Source organism: Hylobates moloch, unplaced genomic scaffold (assembly GCF_009828535.3).
Source record: "Hylobates moloch isolate HMO894 unplaced genomic scaffold, HMol_V3 SCAFFOLD_12, whole genome shotgun sequence".
NCBI classification, from domain to species: domain Eukaryota; kingdom Metazoa; phylum Chordata; class Mammalia; order Primates; family Hylobatidae; genus Hylobates; species Hylobates moloch.
The window spans coordinates 94,950,612-94,967,313 of NW_026652287.1; the positions used below are offsets into that span (position 1 = coordinate 94,950,612).

General features: G+C 38.5%; 1 protein-coding gene and 1 long non-coding RNA gene across 5 annotated transcripts in view; one reads left to right on the forward strand and one right to left on the reverse strand.

The window, feature by feature from the left end:
• Positions 1–16,702, forward strand: part of LOC131380747 (uncharacterized) — a 61,248-nt gene that overhangs the window by 25,542 nt on the left and 19,004 nt on the right. The window lies entirely within an intron of this gene.
• NR2C1 (nuclear receptor subfamily 2 group C member 1) overlaps positions 1–16,702 on the reverse strand; it is a 51,532-nt gene that overhangs the window by 7,039 nt on the left and 27,791 nt on the right. For all 4 annotated transcript variants that reach the window (XM_032170930.2, XM_032170929.2, XM_032170928.2 and 1 more), the window contains exons 10-11: positions 11,571–11,692; positions 2,772–2,911 (exon numbers count right to left, since the gene is read on the reverse strand). In XM_032170930.2, the coding sequence (XP_032026821.1) occupies positions 2,772–2,911; positions 11,571–11,692 (262 nt within the window). The remainder of the gene's footprint in view (positions 1–2,771; positions 2,912–11,570; positions 11,693–16,702) is intronic.

Sequence of the window (16,702 nt, forward strand, 5' to 3'; positions counted from 1 at the left end):
CAATGCCTCCCAAAGTGTTGGGATTACAGGCATGAGCCACTGTGCCTGGCCTTCCTCTCATGAATTTCAAGCTTTGAGTATAACCAATGTAGAAATGTTTAAAATTAAGTATTTCTGCAATTATAGCTAAAACTAATCATCTTAAGATATTGTTCATTCAAGAGCAACAAGCTGTTAGTATAATCTGTATAAAAATCGTAAGTAGAAAGGTTTATATTTATTTTTCTTGAGACAGGGTCTTGCTCTGTTGCCCAAGGCTGGAGTGCAGTGGTGCAATCTCAACTCACTGCAACTCTGCCTCCTGGGTTCAAGCAATCCTCCCACCTCAGCCTCCTGAGTAGTTGGGACTACAGGTTAGCGCCACCATGAATGACTACATTTTGTATTTTAGTAGACGGGGTTTCACCATGTTGGCCAGGCTGGTCTTGAACCCCGACCTCAAGTGATCTGCCTGCCTCAGCCTCCCAAAGTGTGAGCCACTGTGCCCAGCCAGGTTTATATTTCATCTTAATTCTTTTGATGTTGTAAAAGTACTTTTAAAAAATGAATTATTTTCTCATGGTAATTGCTTTTGGGGGAAAAACTATATATAAAAAATGGATTTGGATGTTTATGGCACTTGGCTTGTTAAAAAAACAACAACAAACAAAAAAAGAAAACTAAACATAATGGTTCCTTTTTTTTTTTTTTTTCTTTTTGAGATGGAGTCTCGGTCTGTCGCCCAGGCTGGAGTGCAGTGGCACAATCTCGGCTCACTGCAACCTCTGCCTCCCAGGTTCAAGCAATTCTCTGCCTCAGCCTCCTGAGTAGCTGGGATTACAGACGCCTGCCACCACGCCTGGCTAATTTTTTTGTATTTTTAGTAGAGACAGAGTTTCACCATGTTTGCCAGGCTGGTCTTGAACTCCTGACCTTGTGATCCACCCACCTAGGCATCTCAAAGTGCTGGGATTACAGGCGTGAGCTACCGTGCCCAACACCCCCCTCCCCCCCCTTTTTTTTTTTTTTTTTTTTTTTTAAAGAAATGGTTCTCACTCTGTTGTCCAGGCTAGGGTGTAGTGGTGCTGTCATAGCTCACTGCAACCTCAAATTCCTGGATTCAAGTTATCCTCTGCCTCAGATTCCTAAGTAGCTGGGACTATGACTATAGGCATGCACCACCATGGCCAGCTAATTTTTAAAAAATTTCTGTAAAGGTGGGGTACCACAGTGTTGTCCAGGCTAGTCTTGAACTTCTAGGCTCAAGCTGTCTCACCTCAGCCTCCCAAAGTGCTGGAATTACAGGTGTGAACCACCCCACCTGGCTGAAATGTCTGCTTTCAAGATATACCTTTGATAAGATAGGATGTAAAGATAACCATCTGAAACACTAGACAACTAAAAGTACATAAGACTCAAATTTTGGTAATAGGATTTTATTTAAGCTTATATTGGTTGGGAAAAAATGAGCAAAACCATCTACATGTTTCACTACCAAGACTACTATAATAAAAACAAATATTTAGTAAAAACACTGTTAAGAAGAAAAAAACTGAAGCAGAATAAAGTTTTACAATAAAGATTTTAATTTATTGTAAAGGGACATGTTTAAAACCCATCCATTAGTGATTAGTCAACCATAGCTTTCCTGAAGGTAGGCTTTATAACCATTACAGGCATATAAGACATGAACCAGGGGTACGAGTCCATAAGTAAGATGGGAATGTGATGCTGCCTTCTAGTAGATCTATTTTTTATGACATTTTAAGGTGATTACCCCTCTGCTGTTATAAGGAGGAAGCAAATGATTTAAAAAATAATATAAAACAATAGGAAATAGAATATGCTAAGGAACTAAAAGGTAGTCCCCAATTTATAAATTATTCCTGAGCTCAAAAGGCAATTTTCCCCATTTGTGGATGGGGCACTGTTTTGGGTAGTCATAAGCCATTCTATAGTTAAGCATTTATAAATCAGTGATTGCTCGTCTTGTGAAATGAATGAGGGCTGCAATTACCTTAGCATCTAGGAAAGGAAAAACAGAATGAAAAGGATTGTTCTGACTCTTCAGAACTATTTAGGCGACAGAACACACCCTGATGAATTGATACAAAATCAACCTATCTTAGGATTCAAAGGGCTATAAAAAAGAAAGGTCATTTAAAAATTGCTGGGTAGTATATGTTTTAAAATATTTGACCACCTCGGCCGGGCGCGGTGGCTCACGCTTGTAATCCCAGCACTTTGGGAGGCCGAGGCGGGCGGATCACGAGGTCAGGAGATCGAGACCATGGTGAAACCCCGTCTCTACTAAAAATACCAAAAAATTAGCCGGGCGTGGTGGCGGGTGCCTGTAGTCCCAGCTACTCGGAGAGGCTGAGGTAGGAGAATGGCGTGAACCCGGGAGGCGGAGCTTGCAGTGAGCCGAGATCGCGCCACTGCACTCCAGCCTGGGCGACAGAGCGAGACTCCGTCTCAAAAAAAAAAAAAAAAAAAATTTGACCACCTCTACATAAGCTCACCCTGGATTCTTTGATAGTTGCACAAAAATTCACAAGGCCTGGTCAGAAATAGCCTGCCAGACTTAGGTATACTGTTTTCAATTTTGTTGCACTCTATTTAAAAAATATTTTTAGAGGATTAGTAAATTTATAAAATTGTAAAAATTAAGAAGAGCACTGGTACCTAAAACACTAATATAATAATTATTAGATATCTAACTTTAGTCATAACATTAATGAAACTCATGCCTCCTCCTACATCCTGGAAAAGGTAAGGAAGGTGGTTTTTACCTTGTTGAAGACTATTGTGAAGACAATTGACAAATGTTGCTAATATAGTTGCTACATTCATCACTTGCCAGCACTGGGCAAGACCAAGAGTAAAAAGTTCATTCCAGTAAGCTTTCACCAGTGATATGCTGTTTTCTTGCCTATTAAAAACAGTAATAAAAGCACAAATCAGATATTAATAAGTTTTATAAACCTTACAGCTAGTCCAAATACTTAAAAACAGCATATTACTAAATTAAAATTACTCTAGAAAGATTTGAGCAAGTCTGTGTTTTGTATAGCTGATAACAAAATGAGAAATGAGGAATGCTTAGACATTTAAATAGTAGCTAGCTCATCAATCAGCCAGTTTATAAGAACAACTGCAAGTAATATTCAAACTAAAAAAGTTGGGGCTTTAACTTCACATTTCATAGAAATGGAATAAAGATTGCTCTTAAAAGCAAAAGCATATATTAAAAAAAAACTTTTGTTTTGAATACAGGTAAATACCTTTTAAAAGAAAGGGCAATTCAAATTATTTTATTGTTTTGAGACAGAGTCTTGCTCTGTCGCCCAGGCTGGAGTGCAATGGCGTGATCTCTGCTCACTGCAACCTCCACTTCCTGGGTTAAAGCGATTCTCCTGTCTTAGCCTCCCCAGTAGCTGGGATTACAGGCATGCACCACCACATGCGGCTAATTTTTGTATTTTTAGTAGAGACAAGGTTTTGCCATGTTGACCAGGCTGGTCTTGAACTCCTGACCTCAGGTGATCCGCCTGCCTTGGCCTCCCAAAGTGTTGGGATTACAGGCGTGAGCCACTGCTCCCAGCCTCTAGAATTATTTTATAGTAGGTAAGCAACCAATTTTAAGAGAAAAATGGTTCATTGTATGTTTCAGAGGAGATATTAGTACCCTTATAAATGAGATACCCAGGATTTTACTATGAATAACAAGAGATTAGAAAGGTCAAAAGTTCTTTCCTGAATTTCTAAGTTAAGTGATCTCAGCAGCATAAGGAGGCTGAGGCAGGAGAATGGTGTGAACCCGGGAGGCAGAGCTTGCAATAAGCAGAGATCGCACCACTGCACTCCAGCCTAGGTAACAGAGCGAGACTCCGTCTCAAAAAAAAAAAAAAGAAAAAAAAAAAAGACCCCCATCTCTACAAAAAATGAAAACATTAGCCGAGCATAGTGGCATGTGCCTGCCGTCCCAGCTACTTAAACCTATTTATCCATTTGAAATTAGGCAAATAAACTTCCCAGGTCTCAGGTTGTCTAATGATATAAAATGCAGAGACACTATACGTCCTGTATCTTGCTCAGAGTTATTAAGGGGTGAAATGTAAGAATTAGCTGGGGCTGGGTGCAGTAGCTCACGCCTGTAATCCCAGCACTTTGGGAGGCTGTGGCAGACGCATCACTTGATCCCAGGAGTTGCAGACCAGCCTGGGCAACATGGCGAAACCTTATCTCTACAAAAAATACAAAAATTAGCTGGGTGTGGAGGTGCACACCTATAGTCTCAGCTACTCGCAGGCTGAGGTGGGAGGATCTTCCCCCTAAGCCTGGGGAAGTCAAGGCTTCGGTGAGCTGTGATCACGCCACTGCACTCCAGCTTGGGTGACAGAGTAAGACCCTGTCTCAAAAAAAAAAAAAGAGAGAGAATTAGCTGGGTGCTGTGGCACATGCCTGTAGTCCCAGCTACTCAGGAGGGTTGAGGTGGGTGGACTGCTTGAGGCCAGGAGTTTAAAGGGGTAGCACACCATGATTGCATCTGTGAAGAGACACTGCACTCCAGCCTCTAACCTGGGACAAGAAGACCCTGTCTCAAAAAAAAAAAATTGAGAAAGTATATGCCAGGTACTGGAGAAATAGCAATTAAGAGATTAAGTTTGCCTTCATGAAAAAGAGGGGAAATAACAAATATATAATTTCAAATATTTTATATAAATATACATATATGATTATACATAATTTTAGGTAATAAAAATTCTACATTACTATAAAGTTATGTATATTAGAAAATGGGAAGGTTCAGGTAAGGTGGTTAGAGAAGGCATTTCTGAGGTGGTGACATTTGAATGGAGAAAGATGGCAGAGAATTAAAACAAACAAAAAAACCAAAAATCAGATCTAGGGGAACAGTATCCCAGGGAGAACAAGGGCAAATGTGCTAAGGTGAGAACAAGCATACAATAGATATTCAATAAAAATTGTTGAGTGAATTACTAAATGCTATCCTATTGTCTTGGAAGGTCCTTTCCTAGCCTTGTTTTCCTGGCTAATACCTACTGATCCCTTAAAATACAGCTCAGAGTTCACTTTCTAGAAGGAACATTATTCCTCTCTCAACATAGTTAATCATTCCCCCTTCAGTGTCACGCACACACGTATCCTCACTGAAGGGAGAGACCCCCTTGTGCATTTCTGTATCTCAGAGACCAATGCAGTACATGGTACACAGAAATAATTCTGCAAATGATTTCTGATCTTAGGGAGTACAGAACAGGCAGAAGTGAGAACTTTGATGAAAAGAGCTGTGGGCACAGGCCCTTTTACAATTACACATACAATTAATCTTTAAACCAAATCTACAGACTTTATTATAAATAAGATGATGAAACTATAAGCTTTCTTTCCTTAAATCTCTGGAGAGATATAAGTTGGTAAGAACATCCTGATAGGAAGTATGTCCAACCTAATGAATGGTACTTGTATATTTTTCTTCTTAATAAAGCTTTAAAATTAGGATAATCAGCGTGCTTAACAGAAATCATTCGTTAAGGATCACAGCCTTCTTTATGACATTACATTTTATTAAATAATTGTACTTGAAACAAATGCTAATACTGTCAACTCAGTCACAGCAAGTTTTTTTTCTGAGAATTATTAATGTGAAATTTTAACTTCAGGCTGATCTCTTTTCCATTCAGTATCTGAGAAGGATCAATGGCCACAAGAAACTGCCTACCATTTGAAAGTAAAGTTTAAATGCAAAGAAAACCAGTATTTTATAATATTCATATAGAAAATGCTTAAAAAAATCTTAAACAAAATCAAAGGAGATAAAAATAAAGGATACTATTTTCATTAAAGATGGATAAAATTCAGAATTGAGGAAGAGGTGAGGAAATAAGTATTCATTCTCATACACTGCTGACGTGAGCATAAACTGGATCAACATCATCTCAGAGAACAGTTTGGTAATACCCATCGAAAGTTAAAATGTACACCTTCTTAGACCCAGAAAATTCACCTCTAAGAAACTATTTTATAGAAATACAGTCATGCATAGCACAACGTTTTAGTCAACAATGTACCACATATACAATGGTGGTCCCATAAGATTACAATACCATATTTTTATGGACACTTCTCTATGTTTAGATACACAAATATTTACTATTGTGTTACAACTGCCTATGGTATTCAGTACAGTAACATGCTATACAGGTTTGTCTTAGGTTTGTAGCTTAGGAGCACTAGGCTGTAGCATATAGCCTTGATGTGTAGTAGGTTTGTGTAAGTACATTCTATGATGTTCACAATCACAAAATTGCCTAATGATGCATTTCTCAGATTACATAGCCATCATTAAATGGGCAACGCATGCCTATACTAACATGACTATACTAACAAAAGTGGGCAAAAATACATACACAATGCCACAAAATGCACATTGTAGCACTGGATATAATAACAAAGAAAACTGGCAACAATCCAAATGTCTACTAATAAGGAATGAGTAAGTGCATAAAATGGAATACTATAACAGAAGCCATGAGGACAAATGGGGTAAATTTACAGGTACTAACATAGGAAGAAGTCTATGAGTGTAAAAAGCAAGGCAAAGAATAGGATGTGTAAATATGTGTATGTATTTAATTGTCTAATAAGTATCTCACGGAAAAATTCTAGTAGGACACGAAACTGTTAACAGTGGGGTTAGTTACCTCTGGTGAGTGAGGTTTTACTTTATAATCCTATACTTCAATATTACTTTAAACATTAAAAAAAAATAAAAGCTAACATGAAGGAAGTTAGAGTAAACTCAGTTTCACTTTTAACCTCTGATTCTGAAGTTTTAAGGAGGAAACAGCTAACCAGTTTACTAGTAAACACAGGAAAGGAAAAATAAATGGAAAAAAATCAGAGCTGGCTTGTGCTATGCATCTTGTAGTAAGAAAGTACCTTGGCATTGCTGGAGAAGCTCAGAAAAAAAGGAGTATAAGTGCAAAGGATAAGAATACCAAAATTATTACTAAGGAAAAAAGACACAAGTGGCAGATGAGAAATAACCTACCAGATTATTGTGTTTCCAAAAGAAAAGTGAAAGGACTGTAGAAACCAACTATAGAAAGATATCTATTTACATTTATCCAAACCCCAAACCAAAAACCCTGATGGTATAGCTAGCTATGTTTTTAAAAGTTCAATTATGTTAGGAAAGAAAAACAGCAAGGCTACTCTAAAAAGATGGTCTTTAAGAGAATGAAGAAGAATGACCTTTTATCATCTACTTTGCAGCAGGCAATGGCTTAGATACATTTACATTCATTATCTCACCTATGTGATGTAGTTCATAATCAAGTGTTTCTGCTCCTAATTTACAGACACTGAGCCTCATTTAGGTTACTCGGTCCAAAGACACAAAGCCAGCAGATGCATAAAAACAGAATTTGAACCTTTATGCTCCTTTAAACCTCATTACACAATTTAGCAAGTAAAATGCTAAAGTCAGTAAATTTCTCAGTAGAGACTCCTCCATTTAAGGTTAATATTTTGGGATGGTAAGGGCATGTTTGCTACCAGGTTTTCCTGTTAGGAAAATAAATGACTACTGTAGTTTATGTTCAAAACATCTTTCCTTTAAGAAGCAAAAAGAGCTGAGTAGAGACTATAGTTAAGGTTATCACTAAGGCATCTAAAAAGCAACACAAATGTTGAGGTTAAAAAAAAAAAATGGCCGGATGTGATGGCTCATGCCTATAATCCCAGTACTTTGGGAGGCTCAGCTGGGAGAATCGCTTGAGGCAACGAGTTCAAGATCAGCCTGGACAACATAGTGAGACCTCCATCTCTAGTTTTTAAAAAAGCATTAACTTGCAAAATAGTAAATATGTTAATTTCTTTTACAAACAGGTACAGGTATTTTTCTCTAATTACTACACTATATTGTGAGTTTTTTTTTTTTTGAAGTGGAGTCTCACTCTGTCACCCAGGCTGGAGTACAGTGGCATGATCTCAGCTCACTACAACCTCCGTCTCCTGGATTCAGGTGATTCTCCTGCCTCAGCCTCCCGTGTAGCTGGGATTACAGGCGGCTGCCACCATGCCTGGCTAATTTTTGAATTTTTAGTAGAGACAGGGTTTTGCCGTGTTGGCCAGGCTGGTCTTGAACTCCTGGCCTCAAGTGATCTGCCTGCTTTGGCCTCCCAAAGTGCTGAGATTACAGGCATGAGCCACCATGCCTGGCCTATATTGTTAATATTCATTAAAATATGTATATAGGACTCACAATTAGAGGTTATATAATTGTTTATACTATTTATTTTCATAAAGGAATATAACTTTTGAGCCGTTCATAGCTGGTAATACTGAAGGCACCAGTCCTCAGGGAAAAGTATCAGTGATATGTCAAAATGAACCCAAAAAATTACAGGTTTCAAAACTACAAAGTTACAAGAAACATTACATTATGTTTCAGTGGTAATTTAAAAGATTCAGCTTTCTGGCTTAGCATTTAATGGAAGGCTATTGATTACATTATTCAATAAATAAAGTCTCCTTGGTAAATGGTGGTGGCTTGGAGCTTTTGGTTATATTTTAAGAATCTAGGTAGAGATGACTGCTGCCATACTTACTCCAGGCAAATCATGACAAGTACTCTCCACTACCCCGCAATGGAATCTACCACTACTCATATAGTCACTTAACCTAAATTTTGCAGGGAGAGCTTAAAACCAACAACTGAATTACTCTAAGTACTGAAACTACAAATCTTAAAACGGAAAATCAATACCTTTGTAAAATACAGAAGCCTTGTAAAATATTAGTAGTATTAACTGTATACTGACAATCAACACCTTTGGAAGCCTTGTAAAATATGAAGGTACTAACCGTGCACTGTTTAGTAAAATTATTTAAGTTACTGTTCCCTTCAATTAAAGTGATCAAAACAATCTTGATTTCAGAAAATGATTAATGTTGCTTATCTGTTTCTCTCTGTAAAATTAGGACTTTGTCACCAACTTTTATATTTTTAGATAAAAATGCAACCTAATGCCAGTTTCTACTTTTAGAATAGCTTTTATTTCCATATAATAGAATTTTTCCATCATTAGCACTTTGTCCTTATCCGTATGATTAATTAACACATAAATAAGATCTATGAATCATCTAGATAGGGATAAAAAATAAGAGTTTGCATAATGGCCTTGATTGCTAGATCAAGTTATTCTAATTACAAAGAATCTTGTGGTTGTTACATTGAAACGGATTCTCAATACAGATCACAGGAAAATGTGGCTACCACTATAAAAATGACTTATTTTATAAACAGAAACCTCCTGAGGCCTTATTTTTGGTTTCTTCAACATCTGCGTTATTTCCATAGGATAATTATACTCAATTTAATAGAAGTACTTAAGATCAATGGTGGTGTAAATAATTCAAGGAGTTCAAACCACTCCCCCAAATTCCTCCCTTTTGTTGTTTTATTATAATAACTGATAGCCTATCATGAAAAATATCACCAGGTTACTTTTTAGACATATGAATGTGAGTTACAAGATGAGTGAACTACACTTAATATTTTAAAATTAGTCAATTGCTGGCTAGGCACAGAGGCTCATGCCTATAACACCAGCACTTTGGGAGGCTGAAGTGAGCAGATCACTTGAGGCCAGGAGTTTGAGACCTGCCTGGCCAACATGGCGAAATCCCATCTCTACTAAAAATACGAAAATTAGCTGGGCTTGGTGATGCACACCTGTAGTCCCAGATACTCAGGAGGCTGAGGCATAAGAATTGCTTGAAACTGAGAGGTGGAGATTGCAGTGAGCCGAGATCATGCTACTGCACTCCAGTATAAGTACTTATTTTAAAAATTTTGGTAGATAATAGACTAATTGTTCTCCAGATTACCCCACCCTCGGTAGTGTGTACTTGGTTTTCTGTATCCTCACTATATTTGATACTATTGATCATTTCAGTAATTACAAAGTAGAAAAAAGACTATCCCAACTAAATAAAAAAAATTAATCAATTGCCAATATGCAAATTTAAAGTTTTTTTTAATACAAACAAACACACTGCACGTTGGGCGAGGTGGTGCACGCCTGTATGGGAGGCATCCATATAGGAGTATTGCTTGAGCCCAGGAGTTCCAGATCAGTCTCAATGACAGAGGAAGAACTCGTCTCTTAAAACAAAAAAAACCCCAGAAAACTAGAGAAATTCTGAAAATTGAATGTTAAAAAAGGACTAACAATCTTTAAAAGTTAACCATTCTAAATCAGGCTTTTAGTCTATGTAACTATAATATCTGAGCACATGATTTAATGCATAGTATAATGCTGATGAATAAACCAAATTATAATGTTAAATATGCCTTTATTCAATTCTCTGTATGCCTTTTACAATCATGTTCGTGTATTTCTTTGTTGTATTCAAAATTGTCTCTGAGGATAAGAGGTGGGCAATTATTATTCCCATTTGGCAAATGGAAGAACAGGTATACAGGATGTGAAACTGAATTGTTTACAAAATCATACTGGTGAGTAGGGTCCTAGGAGTTGAATAAAAACTTTCTAACTTTGAATGAAAACTTTCTAACTATGGGCTTAACTTTTTCCATTGTTTTGCCTTTAGACACACCAGTTATTTTAAAACAATTTAAATACATTTGGCAAACTTTAGGTAAAGCTTGAGTTTCTTACAGTAGGCCATTTTCTATCTCATCTGATTTCTTCAGATACTCTTTTTTAAGAGACAGGGTCTAGCTCCATCCCAGGCTGGAGTGCAGTAAGCAATGTGATCATGGCTTACTTCAGCCTCGAACTTCTGGGCTAAAGTGATTAGCCCCCCTGAGCCTCTAGAGTAGCTGGAACTACTAGTGTGCATCACCATGCCCAGCTAATTAAAACTTTTTTTTTTTTTTTTGTAGAGACAGGGTCTCACTCTGTTGCCCAGACTGGTCTTAAACTCCTGGCCTCAAGCCATCCTCCTGCCTTGACCTCCCAAAATGCTGGGATTAGAGGCGTTAGTAACCATGCTCAACCTCAGATGTACTCCTGAGTGGTTAAGACTAACCCTCTAAGTCATTGTAGTGGTACTATGGGGGTTTATATTTTCTTTTTTTTTTTGAACCACATGATTGGAAAACAATTATCTCTACTTTTAACATAACCACTGTAGGCAAAATTCAGCTCTTTAGTAACATGCCTGGGATGAACACTGAAATAGTAGTGATGAGAGAGAAACAAGAACCTAGGGCAGTCTTACAGTCTCTCTATCTTTGAGCCAATGAAAGATGAGGCCTGCTACAAATGCTAGCCATAATCTATCAATTCTACTGATCATATTCCATCCAAATTCTTAACTTAGTCAAACTACAAAATATGGATACTCTTCCACATAAATACAGAGAAAATACTAGTTAGCTGCCATGATTTGTCATATGAATGACACAACTTAAAGCTATAATGTTATACTGTTTTTTCCTTTAATGCAAATCTTCCCAAAATAAAAAGTTTTGTTTAATGTACATTTGTGCTACAAAATCACATTTATATTCAAGATTTCAAAACACTCACCCTAGAGCCTGGAAAGAAGGAATCGAAAGTGCCCAGTGCATTGATAAGAACAGCAGTCTGGAGGCAGACTCCCCAATGTAGTGCACATTCAGGTACTCAGGCATAGGAGAAGGCATGGTGAGCTAGTATGAACAGGGATTTAGGTAAATTATCTTATGACTGAAAAGTTCTAAATTATCATTTCTTTGAAAAAGTTTAATGTAAACATAACACATCAAATGACAGCTAATATATTCACAAAAAAAGCTAATCTTGAAATAATCCAAGTCACTAGAATTTACAGCTAACAGGGCTTAGAATAAATAAGTAGCCCATAGTTTCTAACAAGCCAATATTCAGACAAGCAGAACCTCAACAAATATCAACGATGATATTATCTGGTTATGTTACTTCCTGTCTTGGTCTAACAATATGTTTCTTTTCCTTCCTTCTCTCCATTAATGATAGCATACAACAAATTCAGTTTAAGGAGAAATCCTGTCCGCTAAATGTTTCTTTCATTTAGGCTAAGGGGTTAATAAATTCAAATACTTACAAAGCCAGGAGAGTAAGGAGTGGAACAGGCTTGCTGGTACCAAGTGGGAAGAGCATATTTATTCCCAGATAAAGGGCACAGCTGTGAATTGAATTCAGTGCAGTGAAAACATGTGGAATTGTGGGCTCAGCACCGCCAGCTCTTTCAGTTTTTCAAAGAGCACATTCTGTGTGAAACCTCCCTATTTAAAAAAACTGGCAGGCCGGGCGTGGTGGCTCATGCCTGTAATCCCAGCACTTTGGGAGGTGGAGACAGGTGGATCACGATGTCGACAGATCGAGACCATCCTGGCCAACATGGTTAAACCTCATCTTTACTAAAATACCAAAAAATATTGAGCTATGTGTGGTGAGTAGTCCCAGCTACTCAGGAGGCTGAGGCAAGGGAATTGCTTGAACCCAGGAAGTGGAGGTTGCAGTGAGCCGAGATCGAGCCACTGCACTCCAGCCTGGGCAACAGAGTGAGACTCCATTTCAAAACAAAACAAAACAACCCAAACTGGCACTAAATAAAAAAAAAAAGTTTTAAAAATTACAGGTATGCCTGTGGACATACTACTAGTAAGTGGTCAGTTTATACTGCTGATCCAGTTCTTTAATATGTCTGACCACTGTTGAAACTTTTTTCTACTTTGTAATTACTGAAATGACCAATAGTATCAAGTATAATGAGGATACAGAAAACCAAGTACACACTACCGAGGGTGGGGTAATCTGGAGAACAATTAGTCTACCATCTACCAAAATTTTTAAAGTAAGTACGTGCAATAATACCACTTCCAAATCTCTGTTCCAGCAAAATACTTACATACATGCACAAAAAAGCATGTGTAAGGATGTCCATTGCAGCTCTACATCTAATAATGAAATTAAATGCTGGCAACAACCCAAATTTCTATCACTAGAGAAAAGAATAATCCATGCTATAGAATATATGTGGGCATTAAAATTGGAAAGGTAAACTGAGATGTAATGGTATACAAAAAATCTCATAGACATCCAAGTGGAAAAAACTGTAAAACAGTATGTATTAAATAGATGACCCAATTTATGTTAAAGAGTACATATATATGTATACCTAAAAAGTACAGAAGGAAACACGCCACACAGTTAACAGTGGCTACCTCTGGGTGGGGTAGGTAGATGTGCCCATATGTATTTTTCTAGGGAATGACTATTACAGCTTTCATCAGATTCTCAAAAGTATCTTTTTTTTTTTTTGAGATGGAGTCTCGCTCTGTCACCCAGGCTGGAGTGCAGTGGCGTGATCTCAGCTCTCTGCCCAGGTTCAAGTGAATGTCCTTCCTCAGCCTCCCCAGCAGCCGGGACTACAGGCGTGTGCCACCAGGCCTGGCTAATTTTTTTGTATTTTTAGTAGAGATGAGGTTTTACCATGTTGGCCAGGCTCGTCTCAAACTCCTGACCTCAGGTGATCCACCCGCCTCAGCCTCCTAAAGTGCTGGGATTACAGGCGTGAGCCACCACACCTGGCCCGTCAAAGGTATCTGCTATATAAAATACTGCACCTGGCCCCTCAAAGGTATCTTCTATCTAAAAGGCTTTAGGTTTGAAACAAAGAAAAGTTATATAAAAATGTAAAAAAAAACCCTGACTTTGTTCATTATTAGCCAAGAATGGTTTACCTATTTATAAATGGTACCAAGTAATAAAACAAAAGGGCAATTAATAGTTGAAATTCTGTAAGTGAGAAGAAAATTTTTTACATATTTAAGAATGTTTGAGAAAGGTTTACTACAGCAGTAAGTTAAAATACAATTATTTAAGACAATTCTTGGCTGGGCGCAGTGGCTCGTGCCTGTAATTCCAGCATTTTGGGAGGCCAAGGTGAGAGGACTGCTTGAAGCCAGTAGTTCAAGACCAGCCTGGGCAACATAACGAGACCCATTTCTACAAAAAAAAAAAAAACCCACACACAAAACAAAAAATTAAAAATTTAGCCAGGAGTGATGGCTCACACCTGTATCCCAGCAACTCAGGAGGCTGAGGTGGAAGAGCTGCTTGAACCTAGGAATTTTGAGACCAACCTGGGAAACACAGTGAGACCTCATCTCTAAAAATAAAAAAATTAGCTGGACATGGTGATGTGCACCTATAATCCCAGTTACTTAGCAGAATGAGGCAGAAGAATCCCTTTAGCCCAGGAGGTAGAGGTTGCAGTGAGCCAGGATTGTGCCACTGAACTCCAGCCTGGGTGACAGAGCAAGACCACATCTTAAAAAACAAAATATATCATATCTTTTCAGAATTACCCAAGGTGAGTAAAAAGAAAGTCTGAAAAACTAAGGGAATTACCAAAAATTACTAGTTTTGGGGGAAGGGGCAAGTAAGATGCAAAACAACAAAAAGTCCTTTGTAGGGCTGGGTGTGGTGGCTCAGGCCTGTAATCCCAGCACTCTGGGAGGCCAGGGCAGGCAGATCACTTGAGGTCAGGAGTTCAAGACCAGCCTGCCAAAGAGATAAGACCAGGTCTCTACCAAAAACACAAAAAATTAGCCAGGCATGGCCGTGTGCGCCTGTAATCCCAGCTACTCGGGAGGCTGAGGTGCCGAAAATAGCTGGAACCCAGGGGATGGAGGCTGCAGTGAGCCAAGATTGTGCCACTGTACTCTAGCCTGGGAGACAGAGCAAGACTCTGTCTCAAAAAACAAACAAACAAACAAAAAAACCAAAAAAAAAACTCCTTTGCAAGATGGTTTAAAATTGCATTTAAATATTAATACTTGAAATGTGTAAACACTGGATATAATGGTTTTGCTTTACACAACAGTGGTGGTAACTGAAAACTTTCTGCTGCTTTAATCATAAAATGGAAATAGTTTACAACACACACTAAAGGGACTCATTATTTAAAATATTACTACACCATGTTGAGTTAACTTATAAAGAGAGAAAATGTTTCATAATCTGTTCTATGTGCTCAATAAAACTCTAGTATTCTGAATCAGAAAGCTAATGCTGGCTGAAGAAACAATAGTCCATTTCACAAGTCTTTGAGACTGAAAAGACAAAGATTTATTCCTATATAGAGAGTGAGCTTCCCCAAAATGCCTGTAGATCTTTAGGTTTATAAATTGAATTATACACATTTTTCAAATTAGAAAAGTTCAATATATTGAGCTGAATTTTTAAAGAGCATTGACAAGAACTAAACCTGACCAACCTGTTTTAGAAGTTATTAGTTGCTTCTACAATTATCTTTCTAGCAGTTTCTGTATTGAAATCTTGTAACAGCCTGCATGATATAGCTTTTTTTTTTTTTTTGAGATGGAGTCTTGCTCTCTCACCCAGGCTGCAGTGCAGTGGTGCCATCTTGGCTCACTGCAACCTCTGCCTCCCGGGTTCAAGCAATTCTCCTGCCTGAGCCTCCTGAGTAGCTGGGATTACAGGCGCCTGCCACCACACCCGGCTAATTTTTTTTTTTTTTTGTATTTTTAGTAGAGACAGGGTTTCACCATGTTGGTCAGGCTGGTCTTAACTCCTGACCTCGTGATCCACCCACCTCAGCCTCCCAAAGTGCTGAGATTACAGGCGCGAGCCACCCCGCCCAGCCGATAATAGCTTTTAAAAAATCACTGGATGGCCGGGTGTGATGGCTCATGCTTATAATCCCAGCACTTTGGGACGCCGAGGTTGGCGGATCATTGGAGCTCATGAGTTAGCATGGGCAACACGATGAAACTTCGTCTGTATTAAAAAAAATACAAAAATCAGCTGGGAGTGGTGGTACATGCCTGTAGTCCCAGCTACTCAGGAGGCTGAGGTGGGAGGATGGCTTGAGTCTGGGAGGCAGAGGTTGCAGTGAGTCGAGATCACACCACTGCACTCCAGCCTGGGCTATAGAGCCAGTCTGTCTCAGAAAAAAAAAACAAAAAACAAAAACAAAATCCTTGAAGGCTGAGCACAAGCACAGTGGCTCAGGCCTATAATCTCAGCACTTTGGGAGGTCGAGGTGGGAAGATCATTGCTTGTGGCCAGGAGTTTGAGACCAGCCTGGGCAACATAGTGAAACCTCATCTCCACACAAATACAAAAAAATCATTTGAGTTAGGAGATCTGGATTCTGCTTCCAACTTTTTGTTAATCACTTCGCCTAATTACCAGTATGACCCTAGATTACATATTCATTAACTATTTACTTAGAGTTCACTGGGAACCAGTAAGTGCTACTGTCTCAGTGGAAGAATAAAATAAAAACTGAATGAGCTATAGAAAAGGGCTAAGAAAGCTAATGGCATGTGTGAGAAATGATGGGCAGCTGGGTCAGAATGTGGAGGGCCCTAAAAGGTCAAGTTATAGAGACCGGACTTAATTTCATAACATATGGGCAATGGGAAGCTACTGAAGGCTGGTAAGTAGCAGAGTGACATAATTTGATTTTTAACAAATATAACGCTGGTACCAGCACACAGGACGAGATGGAAAAGAAAGACTGGAAGCGAAGATATTAGGGTAACAAATCAAGAAAGGAATTTTAAAAGGCCTAAAATATGGTGAAGGAAATGAAGAGGAAGGGAGAAATTCAAGCAATGGAATGGTTAAAATTCAGTTACGGAATGAGAGGAGTGAGGCTTAGGGAG